Source organism: Hydra vulgaris, chromosome 13 (assembly GCF_038396675.1).
Source record: "Hydra vulgaris chromosome 13, alternate assembly HydraT2T_AEP".
Taxonomy (NCBI): Eukaryota; Metazoa; Cnidaria; class Hydrozoa; order Anthoathecata; family Hydridae; genus Hydra; species Hydra vulgaris.
In genome coordinates this window covers 5065553-5079460 of record NC_088932.1, presented here as the reverse complement: position 1 = coordinate 5079460, position 13908 = coordinate 5065553, and the positions used below count along the sequence as shown (strand labels likewise).

The 13908-nt window shown below is 28.7% G+C and overlaps 2 protein-coding genes and 1 long non-coding RNA gene across 3 annotated transcripts; 2 read left to right on the top strand and 1 right to left on the bottom strand.

Moving 5' to 3' along the window:
- Positions 1–566: 566 nt before the first annotated feature.
- LOC136089563 (uncharacterized) lies at positions 567–1052 on the top strand. Its single transcript, XM_065815614.1, has one exon. The coding sequence runs from the start codon at positions 567–569 to the stop codon at positions 1050–1052; it is 486 nt and encodes a 161-aa protein (XP_065671686.1).
- Positions 1053–1270: 218 nt separating this feature from the next.
- LOC136089562 (uncharacterized) lies at positions 1271–2218 on the bottom strand. The gene has a single exon (XM_065815613.1). The coding sequence runs from the start codon at positions 2216–2218 to the stop codon at positions 1271–1273; it is 948 nt and encodes a 315-aa protein (XP_065671685.1).
- Positions 2219–12005: 9787 nt separating this feature from the next.
- Positions 12006–12740, top strand: LOC136090194 (uncharacterized). The gene is made up of 3 exons (XR_010643240.1): positions 12006–12251; positions 12335–12464; positions 12582–12740. It is a non-coding gene; the product is annotated as an uncharacterized LOC136090194 (long non-coding RNA).
- Positions 12741–13908: the final 1168 nt, after the last annotated feature.

Sequence of the window (13908 nt, the reverse complement as noted above, 5' to 3'; positions counted from 1 at the left end):
AGAGAGGCGCTTTAAAAGAAAAAATCGTAGTTGCTGGTTTAAAACTGGCAGAACTGATTTATGGTGGGATAATATAATAACTGGTGTAGCTCCAATTGATGTATGGAAAACAAATTTTAGGCTTTCACGGTTTCTTTTCATGAATTTGGTTTCAGAGTTAAGCCCTTATTTATCTCCTGACCCTTTTTCGCCTAACTCTAGAGCTCTATCAGCAGATAAAAAAGTAGCTATTACTTTATATTACTTAAAAGATACTGGATCTTTGGGAATGACTGCAAATACTTTTGGAATTGCGGTATGCACTGCTTCTGCCGTTATAGTTTCAGTTTGTAAGTCAATATCAAAGTATCTTGGGCCAAAGTATCTATTTCTTCCAAGAAATCAAACTGAAATGCGAAATAAAGATCAGAATTTGAAAGTAAATTTGGAATGACACAAGCCTTTGGATGCATCGATGGTACCCATATCCCTATTCGTCGTCCATTAACTAACTCACAAGATTTTTTTGCTATAAGCAATATTTTTCTCTTAGTGTTCAAGCTGTATGCGATTACAAAGGCTATTTCATGGATGTCGAGTGCATGTGGCCAGGAAGTGTACATGATGCTAAAGTGTTTGCAAACTCATCAATAAATATGAAGTTAAGAAATGCTATTCTTCCTCAAACGTTTCAAAACCCAACAAAAAAAGCAGAGAAGATACCTAATTATCTTATTGGTGATCCAGCCTATCCATTACTACCATTCTGTATGAAAGAATATGAACATTGTTCAAATAATGAAGAGGTAATTTTTAACAACATGCTTAGAGCAGCACGAAATCCTATTGAGTGCGCTTTTGGTCGCCTTAAAGCTAGATGGGGTATTTTAACAAGAAAGGTTGACCTTAAACTAGAAGCTGTTCCTACTGTTATTTATGCTTGTTTTGTATTGCATAACATATGTGAAAAAGCAAATTCTTATGTTGACGACGACCTAGCTAAATTACAAACAGATCTCATTAAAAAAACGAAAAAGAATACAAAAATGTACCAAACTCAATATATTCTATAAATGAAGCTGAAGGATTAGTTATACGAAGAACTCTTACAGACTTGATAAATTAAACATACACACAAACACACACATATTTATATATATGTATATATATATATATATATATATATATATATATATATATATATATATATATATATATATATATACATATAATAAACATCTTAAACATTATATTTATTAGACTCTTTATAAAATTATTTGTTTTTATAAAATTATTTTTTCTCAATATTTTCGAAAGTGATTTTATCTAGACAAGTATTTGTTGGTAACACTAAGGGACTAAATTGCATTTGTGAATATACGTTAGGTGAATGTTGATAGAACTGATTTTGGTTTGATGATTGTTGTTGAGTTTGTACTATCATAGCTTGTGCCAAAAGCTCAATAGAACGACTTATGCCATTTCCCAGGTCAGTCATTGATTTACTTACAGTGTTAATACTTTCTGTGAAGCACTTTGTCGATTCTCGCATTGCTTCTGCCATTTCTTTTCTAAATTGAGCATCGTCTCTAGCTTCTTTAAGCAGTAGCTGGTCGCGTTGGGCGGCGCTTAAATTTCGTTCCAAGTGCTTTCTTTTGTTGTCAATAAGTTGTGGTACACAGCTTTTTCTTTTTTTAGGGTTATTAATACTTTCAGCAGTATCACTGTTGTTGACTAACTCTACCTCTTCTGATAAGTCTTGATCAATTGAAAAATGAGTTTCTTCGGTTTCAATAAAATCATCCCCTTTAACACCAAATATAAGTGGTTCAATATTGGCTGAACTACCCCACAAGGAGATGAGCTGGTCGTAAAACTCAAATATAATTTTACCACTTCCACTTCGACTTCCACTAACAACTGCTTTCGAAAACTTTTGTCGAATTTCCTTCAATTTTTCTTGAACTCGTTTAATTCCTCGTTTTATTACTTCTTTTGAGTCCTTTTCATTTAAAGTATCAATGGCAACAGGTCCAAAATAAAACTCTTCATTTTTATTATAGATCTCTGCCATAGATAAGCGAACTTCTCTATATAAACCAACTTTATCGGCATCAAAGTCAAGGTTTTTATAAAGCATCCTTGCTTTATAGCTGATAGCACAGTTTATAAGGTTCTCTACCATATTATGATCCCATTTGAAGTTTTTTCTTTTTGTTTTATCAATAAAATCAGCCATTTTGAGTGAGAGTTGCAGCAATATAAATAAAACTGCAACTAATAAAATCGAAAATTAATTGTAAATTATAAAAGCAAAACAACTAAATTTTTAAGTACACGGAAATTGCCAGTTTTATTATTAAATTTATCATTTTATGCGGAAGCTAATAAATTTAAAAAATGTAAGAATTTGTACGCGTGCGTACAAGTTTATATATGAAATAAACCAGCCCGTTTGCCGAGATCTCGGCAAAAAACAGTGAGATATCGCTATCCGGGCTAGCTCTTTTATTCATATAAACGCAAAATAAAATTAAGTTAAAATATTGATGAGGTCGATATCTCGGCAAACGGGCTGGCTCGGCAAACGAGCCAGCCCGTCTTCCATATAAACAGGCCCTTGAGCTACTTATTTTTTTAAACATGTTTTTTAGATGTACTAGATAGAATTCTCATTGCGCTGGAGTTTTGAAATCCTAAGTTTTACTGGTAGTCTTAGAAATAAAACTATTAGTACTCTAATTGTCAACATTTGATTAAAACAAATAATTTTCTGAATTCGTCTAGCAGTAAGTAAGTTTTTATCATAAGTAGGAATGATTAGTGCAGCTAAAAACCTGAATGCAATGAGCAAGACAGTTTTTGAATTTTTTATAGGTTCAATTGAACTTTTGCGATTAAAAATGAATCAAGTTATCGCAAAAATGCCTACTTTTACCTTCAGTTTCAGCCCATATTTTTTTTTATAATAGCGGCATACTATAACAAGCTATAAATTTTATGAAAGAAGAGAAGTAGAGCTTTCTACTAATATATAGTATTATCTATATTGGCTTGATTTAATTTTTTCATTTTTTGTGAGACGGTCGTGGAATTGCTCTCTCTTTCTCCTTTCTCTCTCTCTCTCTCTCTCTCTCTCTCTCTCTCTCACTCTCTCTCTCTCTCTCTCTATATATATATATGTATATATATATATATATATATATATATATATATATATATATATATATATATATATATATATATATATATATATATATATATATATATATATATATATATATATATATATATATATACATATATATATATATATAACTGTGTGTGTGTGTATAAATTGAGAAGGAAACAAACTTTACAAAGCTCTAAAAGTCAAATTGTGAAGGAAACAAAACTTTCAAGGCTGTAACTTTTGAACACTAGAAATCATTGCGTAAAATTTGTCAATGAATATAAACTTTATAAGTTTATAATGATAAAAAAAATTATAAACTGGTCATTCTCAAACTAAGTATCCTTATATCGCAATTTTTTCTAAAGCATCCTAAACAAGAAATGTTTAGAGTTCAGTTCATGTATGGAAGTTTTCTTCCATACATGAAGTGAACTCTAAACAAATCATGTTTAGGATGCCTAACATGAAATATTTAGAGTTCAGTTCATATATAAAATCTAAACATGAAATGTTAAGAGTTCTGTACATTTGAAACTCTAAACATTTCATGTTTAAGATTTTAAAAAACAAAAAACGCTTTCTACGGGCCTGATTAAAGAATCAAAAAAGTTAAACGAATGGTTTACATCCAACAATTTATCTTTGTATATCATTAAAACAAAGTTCCTGAAAATTCATAAAATAAAGTAAAAAGTATCCATCCTATGTTGCCGACACTATTCGTCAATGAAACTTATATTAAAAGACAATCATCGGCGAGTTTTTAAGATGTCAATTTCGATGAAACTTTATCGTAGAAACCTGAAAAGTACTCAACTAAAAAAATGTTTGAAAAAAATTTACTATTTTTATAGAGTTAAGTCATACTTAAATATAAAATCTCCAAATGGTTTGTAATTTTCATTTATGCATAGCCAGTTGACCTATAGCAACTTTATTTGAAAGGTTATTTGTGAACCTCGTCTACGAAATTTAGTCTACGAAATTTACCTAATATTTTTAAACTAAACATTCATCCTCTTTTATAGTTTATGTAGGAAGCAAAGTTAGGTTTATCTCCTAAAATGTTTAATTCTTACTATTCAGAAACTAAACAAGTACTCTTGTAAATTTTTGGAAGCAACTTCTATGTTAAAAAATCAAAACTATGTTCTTATTCTATCTAAAATTGTGGACCATTTTTTGTAGAAACAATTTGCAAAAAAACATTGTTGGAAAAAAAAATTTCTGCACTTTAAACCAAATCTAATCAATACATATACATATTAAGTTTTAAATTTTCTTTTGATCAATATAAACGGATAAACAGAAATCCCAATTAAACGAATCATTATATAAAAATAAACAAATCTTTACCACAAAAGACATTTTCGTAAACTTATAACATTACCTATATGTAGTTTGATAAAATTCTTGTGAAATATTGCAATGCTGGAGTTATTTTGTTCCATCTCCATATTTTTGAGCTCTTAGCCTTAAGTGCTAGGTACTGCATTGTCACTTAAGTACTAGATACTACATTGTCACTTAAGTACTAGGTACTACATTGTCACTTAAGTACTAGATACTACATAGTATGTTTTCTACACTTATTTGGTTTAGTGTTTTTGGAACATTCTCCTCCATCAATATTTTAAAAAACACTTTTTTTTCTTTTAGGTTCCATTAGTGGAACAGTTCTCTTATTACTGTTGAATTACGATTCTTATTACGGTTGTGTAAATTTAATTTTTTTTCCATTCTATCATACACTGGAAGTTTAAGCCATGAGTAGTACATGTAGCAATCGCTTCATTTGTAAAATATTTTTTTTGTGTTGCCAGTAATTGCTTTAATATCAGCAAGTTTGATTACTTTACAGCCTGATAAAAAGATTTACCTTGTTTTAAAGAAGAATAGTTAAAAGATTCTCTATTTTTCTATTTTTTTTATCCTCTATTTTTTATCCTCTCGTTTATTATATATTTTTTATCCTCAATTAAATATCCTCTTAAAAAACTATTAAGACCTTTTGCTATATTTTGAGATACAAAATAAAAAAGATTTTAAAACCGCTCTTCCAATTGCATCTATGCTGATATGAGAGTTTGTGCTAAATTTGCATAGCTCCATATTTATGCTTAGGAACTGTTAATAAGTTATACTGGTAAACATTTGCCAAGGACTGTCAAAAATAAATTCCACTGCCGATTAGAGCTTTTACAATGTTGCAATTTTGTTATTATTAGTATCATTATCGAATTGGAAACCTTAATATTTCAATTTATTTTAAATATATATTGAAGTTCCGTTAATTTGAATGACGTTGCTTGAAATAGAAATTGTTCCAGAAATTCCATTTTTTCTGTGTTTAATTTTATAAAATTGGCCACTCCACAGGTTTGAAATTGGTCAACTCGTTCTTCAAGGCTAGAAATTGTAAGACTTAGCAGGATTACATCATTTTTATTTGCAATGATACTCATAGTTATACCATTTACTGTCGATCATACTTTGCATTCTAAAACTGTTTTCTTTAGGATGCTTTCAGTATAAATTTTATATAGATGAGACACTTAAAAAAACCTTGCCGCATTCCTTGTGAGATATTCAATTGATTCTAGGTAAGTATTTGATATGTTTGCAGTACAGGATAGATAAAGCGGTAAAATTGTGTGTACAACGAACAATTGCTTGTTTGTTTTTTGAAATAAATCTTTGAGATGAAAATAGTTTTTAAAGAGATTAAAAGTTTAAAACTGTTATTGCTATATAATATAGCAATAACAGTTTTAAATATGTGTATGTATATATATATATATATATATATATATATATATATATATATATATATATATAATATATATATATATATATTAACTATTGTAAATACGGCAAAAAATGGTGCTTGGTGAAAGGCTTTTTTGTTTTCTTCTTGCTCCTTTTATAACCATTTTTTTTATAATTTATTTATATTGATTGTGTTTATTATTTCATATTTCACTATCTATTATTAAATAGTGAAATATGTTTTGAATTTAAATAAAAAAAATTATAACTTTAAATACAAAATATATTTTGTTTTAGCTAAATTTTTTTATAAACTTTAGTAATAAATGTTTAAATTTGACCCACTTTGAGTACCACAGAAATTCGTTACTATTAGCTAAATTTTTTATGAAAATGCGGGTTTGTTTTAAGGCCTATTTTTGACATATTTGCAGTTTTATGAAAAACGTATTTTTGTTCGAAAATTTTCTCAAACTGACTCTATTACTATTCAACAAAATTGAGCTATATTACAAAAGTCATAAAATAAGGTTATATAATAATAAACCGAGCTCGCGAAAAATGCATAATATTTAGTGAGCTCAAATTTTTATTTTTGTAAATAATAATATATTGCAACAAACATACCCTGGTCACAAAGAGATCTGAAATTAGAGGAAATTAAATACACAAAAAACCGAAAAGCTCATAAGGTAGTATAATATGTGCAGATGATTTAAAATTGTTTTATCTACTTCTATCAACAACTTTTTTATTAGAGTCAACTTTTGAGAGTTACCTAAAAAGCTCGAATTATCATCAAAGCTGAATATCCTTCTTAGAGCTGAACCAATACTATCTCAAAAGAGCATAACAATTTTTTACTGATCTTTTATAAATAACTCACGTATATACGCCGGCATAAGAATGCATTTACTAGATTAAAGTGATATCTCTATCAACGACAAACATCAGTGGCGGATCTAGCATATTTTAACCTTTGAGATAGCTAACTTCCAGACATGGAGCTAACTTTGAACATTTATATGTTTATACTTATGTCAAATAATGAGAGTTTGCAAAAAATTGCGATGGTTGGAGGCTGGAAACAAAAAAACCCCAAAATTTATGCAAAACCTGCCGCAAACGTGAGAGTAACGAGTTGTTGAAATATTTTTTGTACTATTCTCAACTAGACTTAAATTAATCGATAATTTTTAAGTTTCATAGTATTATCTCTCAGCGTTCAAAAATTATTACCATTGATAAACAAACTAGAAAGTAATAACCCAATAGAAAGTTCTGATAATTCTGAAATCAAAACAAAAACTCCTCGTCCAACTTTGTTAAAAGTAATTTCAAAACTTATAGAGTTAGTTCAAACCAGAAATAAGATGTTATCGGCTGGAAAAAGACTTTAGAAGTATGGTATTTCCAAATATTTTAAGACTGATACTTCAAAACTCTGAACAAGTTTCGCTCAGATTCTTATATCAAATTTTTTTAATCGAAAATTTTATCTTATATTCATTCACCTTTAGGTTTTTCAGGAAAAAGACAAAGGAAGAATATTCTAACATCCTAAATGATATTTCAACAGTTTACCACGCGTCAAATAGTTGTGCGTCAAAGAATCCTAAAAGAACCAAACTTTAAGTTTATGGGTTTACTACGCTTGGTATTCTACACCTGGTTTGATATGCTATCAATTTTATACACATTGCTTGACAATAGTATTTGCAGTATACCACTCGTTATGATGGTATCTACAAAAAGTAATAGACAAGTCTATATCAATGTATTTACAGAGTTAATACATTGTTTTAGCAGAGTTGATACATTGATCAACAGATTTGATAAGTTGTTTCATCAGAATTATGTACAATTGGATTTTTAATTTTAATAAACAACTTAGATTTGAGCTGACCATGCCATTAATATTATTGTTCACGATATACTTAGACGTTCAAGGACGTGAAATTCCCACTCGGAAGAAAACAACAATGATCATATGAAGATGGAAAATCTGATTACATGACTTTAACTTACGGCTCCCCAAGTATCAAAACATCCCATAAGGCTAAATAATTTTTATATTGATAACCCTAAACTAATTAGTCATCATTGAAACTTCTAGGTGTCATATTTAAAGAGAATGCAACAGGTCAGAACACATAAGAACGATAGAAGGTAAAATATTAAATATTGGCAAAGCCAAACAAATTAAATCAAAACGGCTTGAAAATTCTTTATTTTTCCCTCAAACATTGTTATATAAACTATGCCAATATTGTTTGGTTTAGCTTTTATGTAAGTAAAATTAGAATGCTGTTTAAAAGTTAAAAACATGATGCGAAAAATATTTCAGGTTGAAATTGGTTCAAACTTTTTAATGAACTATTCGAAAGCCATCACATACTCAATAAATTTTAGTTAAACATCGAGTTCTTATTTTTATGTACAAATTTCATAATAAAACAACTTAAATAATATTTAATATACTTTTCAAACAAAATTATTAACATTTAGCATACAAGGTTTTCTTAATTGCAATTGAACCCGTCATTTCGAAAAGGATACAGGTCCATTTATATAAACTTTTCAGGATCAGTAAAATAAGTTTTTTAGAAAAAAAGCCTATGGTGCTAAAGAAATTAAAAATAAGAGCAGCTAAAAAATAATCATGCATAAGTTTTTAGAGTTTTATTTATTATAAAAAAACAAAATATAATACATATACTTTTAATTTTTATTTATGGACTTTTGTCTTTTTCAAAATGAACACTTTTTTGTATATAAAAATCCAAACAACTAGTATTAGTTAATCATCGCTTATTTCTTAGAATTGCCGAAGTTGTTGGCAAAAACCTCTGTATTGAAGTTTTGGTACTCTTTTATTGAATATGGAATGTATTTTTCCTATTTTTTTTAAATCTGATATTTTTTTTAATTGATAGGCAATTTTTCAACATATGCAAGAGCACTACTTAATGGTAAGATTGGCGTTGCACCCATCCTTTATAATAGCTAGAAGTAATAACTGACTGAGAAATTTATGGATTCATGTGTTGTCACTAAACCTGGGATGGTCTTAAGGAATGTGAAATGTGACACTTTAGAAATATCAAAGTTACTTTTTTGTCAAAGTTTTTTTTGTCAAAAGTTACTTTTTTGTCATTGCGTACTCCTTTTCTATAGTAATCCACATATAGCACAAGTTTCTTATAATGGTTCGGCCACCATTTTTTTACATCAATAATATCTTCAGTATTGGGCCTTCTAATTTCATATTTTTTGTTTGCTTCAGCTATAAAATTTTCATATTCTGTTGGTGTGTAAATCTGGTCATTTTTTCAAATATGTTGTTTTGCTGTTCCAAACATTCTATCGTTTGGCAAGAATGAGTGACTTCTTTTAGTATGTAATATTGCATCTCATTTATATTACTTATAGTTCAGCTACCAGTAATAAAAGTTTTCAGACCATGGCATGATTTCTATTTTGGCCTGCCCAATCATCAGGAAATAGATGCAATTCTTTGGCTTCGTTACCAATATTTTTTAAAATATAATCCAGAACAAAGCTACATACTTCGTTAGAACTTTTGTCAGCAACTCCTTCACAATATGAATAAAATACTGATTTACCAGTTTCAAAATCAGATATGAAAAACTCATACAGCCATAGTTGACGTAGATAAAATATTTCCAAGACAAGGATATGTGGAAGTGGCAAAGTTTGCATAAAATCAAAGCAATACCATACACGTTTGGATGAATTTTGCACATAGTTTCAACTTCCTGTATTTTTTTGTAAAATATGTTTGTTTGATTTTTGTGGATCTCAATATCTGCTTCATAGACTTTTTTTGCATTGTCATTAAGGTGTAGGTTTTTTAGTTAAAAACTAAAAAACACACCTTAATGTGTGGTTTTTTAGTTAAATTAAAAAGTTAACTCTTCACGCAGTCCACAGACATCAATTTGCTTTCTACTCAATGATAAACTAAAATTTTCTTGAAAATATTTATGGTAAAATTAATATTTAACAGGATAATCTGTTAATTTTACAAATATGGATAATTTTACAAATATCGAAAATTTGTTTAAAAATATAGAAAAGTTAATTATCAAGAAATTGGAGGAACAAAAAATATGTATTCTGAAAGAAACAGAAAAGTTGTTAAAGGAACAAGAAAAGAGCTTTGCGTCGATAATGAGTGCAAACTTAAAAATATTAACCGAAAGAATTGAAAAAATCGAAATTTATTTAAATAACATTAAATCCAATGTGATGAATATTCAAAAAGACTTATTAGCGATGTTAAAACTACATTAAACTTTCAAGAAACAAACCTAGTAGAAAAAATAAAACAAATTCAGAAATGCTATGATAACGAGTTGAACATTTTCAGCAAAAAAACAATCGACTTAGAAAACAGATCTAGACGAAATAACCTCCGAATAAATGGAGTAGAAGAAAAACCGAATGAAACCTGGACTGATTGTGAAGATACAGTAAAAGATATTTTTAAAAACCAACTTAAAATAAACAACGAAGTAGTTGTAGAAAAACCACATAGAGTAGGAAAAACAAGAGATAGCAAAATACCCAGAACAATAGTTCTGAAACTCTTAAACTCAGGACAAGAACAGAATTTTAAACGCCGTTAAAAACTTGACAGGTACTGGTGTGTTTATCAACGAAGATTTCGCGAAGGAAACGATCGAGAGTCGCAAAAAATTATGGGAAGAGGTCAAAGGATTGCGCGGTGAAGGTAAGTATGCTATTATTAAATATGATAGAATTTTATGCAGAGAATTTAGAAACCCTATCCCTTTCACTAAATTTTAAAAAGAAACTTTTCTAAAATGAATGATCTGATAAATTAAAAAAAATAATAAAAATGGCTGGAATAAGTGATTTTGAATTTATAAGATTTAACTTTACTGAATTGAATTCTGATGAAAATATAAACCCTAATATAAAAAATTGCTCGGATTGCTTATATCACTATCCATGCGAATTAGAAGGGTTTCTTTTTAAAAATGTTTATGGCAAAAATTTAAATAAAATTAGAATTCCACACGTAAATATTCGAAATCTTAATAACAATTTTGAAAAACTTCTTAACTTGTTAGATGAAACAAAAAATCGTTTTAATATAGTTTGTTTAACTGAAACGTGGATTTCGAATGACTTTGATAGTAATTCTAATTTTAATATTCCACATTTTAAATTAATTTCGCTCAAAAGACAAGTAAATAAACGCGGCGGAGGAGTCCTTATTTATGTGAATAAAAAATATTTTTTATTACGTTAGGAATGATTTAAGTGCTTCTGATTGCGATAAAGAATTTTTAACTATAGAATTTATAAACAATCAATCACAAAACATTTTAGTAAGCTGTTATCGACCACCTGACGGCGTGAGCGAGAATTTGAGCATTTTTTTTGAACAAAGTATTTTTAGAAAAGGTATTAAAAAAAAAAAATAGTTTCATTATTGGGGACCTAAATATGAGTTGTCTTCTGTATAATGAAGATAGCAAAATTAAAAACTTTTATGACTCCTTTTTTGAAACGGGTGCAATTCCTTTAATAAATAGGCCGACCAGAGTTACAAAAAACTCGGCATCTTTGATTGATAATATCATTACAACAGATATATTCAACAATGATATTCAAACGGGTATCCTAAAATCTGATATTACTGACCATTTTCCTATATTTTTTACAATTAATTCAAAATATGAAAATAAAAATAAATCAATCAAAATTAAAACACGCACTTTTAACCATACTAATATAAACCAGTTTAAAAACCAATTGTCGTTACTGCACTGGCACTGTGAGCCATAAAGACCGTCAGGTTCAACTTTTCCCCACCTCTAATTTTTTTTTTTTTTAAGTAAATGCAGTTTGTGTAAGTCTTTTTCAAGTGCAGAACAAATCTAAAGTCGATCAGAAGAGTTAGTATTTTAAGTATTAAAAATTAGAAAAACCTAAAAATTTAGCCTTAAAAGTAATGCAATACGCCATTCTTGGCTTCTTTTTCTTTAATAGTTTTGAAATGATTCAAGTAAAAAAATATACATACGGTAAAGATGGCTGATTTAAAACAGTCTGTTTGTGCAGTCTGTTTGGAAAAAAAAGGTAAATATTCAAAATCTTTAGTAAAAGTACAACCATCTGTAGCAAATAAAATCAAGGAGTTTATTTGGCCTGAGTACAATGCAGAGTTTAATGTCTGTCCGGATGTAATTTGTTCAAGTTGTAGAAGAAACATCTTTTTGCTGAAAAGGGATCAAGCACTTATCTTTCGAACTGGATAAGTAAAGTTTCTCAGGTACATGACTTTAAACTTGTTTAAGTTAAATGATTAATACATATAAAGATATAGATTTTTTATTAAGTGTTATTTTGAATTAGGTTGACAGACCAAGAATTAGACGTAGTACTGAGCTTAGTGATATTATACAATCATCTCATGTTAATACAAAAGATGTTGAATCTCTGAAAAAAAATATGTGCAGCTGCTGCTTTACTCTCCTTGCAAGAGGTTAAAAATTAATAACTTACTTGATAAGTAAATAAAAAGTTATCAAATATTCATTTATAAACTTCAATAAAAAGCCTTTAGGCGTATATTAATTTAAGAGTAAATTTTATTCTTCAGGATGTCATAACAACTGTTGTTCTAGTCAGGCTGTTTTGAATTTAATTAATTTGGCAGAAACTCTTGATCCATCATCATGTGAGCAAGTTGCTTCAGGCATAATAAAAAACAAAATGGAGCGAGAAGGCATTGAGAGAGGCCAGTCCTTTAAAATATCTACAGGTGTGTAAGCTTTTATTATCATTTTTAAATAATTAAAAAGAGTTTATATGTTCAGATAAAACTTAAATGCACATATAAAACACTCAGTAGACTCAGTATGAGGCTTTTGTAACTAAGCAATGGTATAGATTGGTAACAACTTTTTCAAAATGTTTGCATTGTAAATTTAAAGTAGGGGTAGGTTAAAGATACATATAATTAATTATACTTTATCTTTAAGGTGAAAATCTGTTAACTTTAACTGTTGGAACTAAAGACAATAAATCTTCTAGAAAGTTTTTTAATCAGATATCATTTCAAACAGTGATGGAATTAACTTCTGTTTTGGAATTGACAAAAAATAAAACAAAAAAACTGATATCAAGTCTCCATAAGAATCTGGGATCATCTACTGTTGTGGAGAATAATGTAATTAGTACGATGACATCATTACAAGAAGAAATTGAATCTAAATATAAAATAGAACAAGAGAACTTTATTTGGAATAATGAAATTATAACAAGACATGTAGTATTTATCTATGACACTTCTGAATTTATTCTTAGTATTTTAATCGAAAGAGGAATGGGTCCTCTCTCCAGTATGGTACGTATATCAATTGATGGAGGTCAAGGATTTCTTAAAGTAATTGTGAATGTCTTTGATAAAACTAATAAAACTGAGATTTACATTGACAGTGGAGTTAAAAGTTGTTTTATTCTTGCTATTGTTGAAGATGTTTGTGAAGACAATGGAAATTTGCAGAAAATTTTGAGTAAATTAAATCTGGATAATGTTACATATCATCTTGCGTTTGACTTAAAATGTGCTAACAGCATTTTTGGTTTGTCTTCTCATTCAGGTAAATATGCCTGCTTGTGGTGTGAAGGCGAATGTTCCCTAGAAAGTGGTACTCCAAGAACGTTAGGTTCTTTTGATCATTGGTACAACTTATTTGTTGAAAATGGGGCAAAGCGGTTAGAGATGAAAGATTTTAAAAATGTTATTCGTCCTCGACTCGTTTATTGAGACAAAAATGCTGAAGATGAAATTAATCACTTAGTCCCTCCACCAGAGTTACATCTTCTTATGGGGATTGTGGCATTACATGGTAGACTACTTTTAGATCATTGGCCTCTTTTTAAAAACTGGCTCAAAGAACATTATATCTTACTTCGAGGTTATC

Bases quoted from the DNA above. Each gene is read 5' to 3' on its own strand.
- LOC136089563 (XM_065815614.1), top strand. From the start codon at position 567: ATGGATGTCGAGTGCATGTGGCCAGGAAGTGTACATGATGCTAAAGTG.
- LOC136089562 (XM_065815613.1), bottom strand. From the start codon at position 2,218: ATGGCTGATTTTATTGATAAAACAAAAAGAAAAAACTTCAAATGGGAT.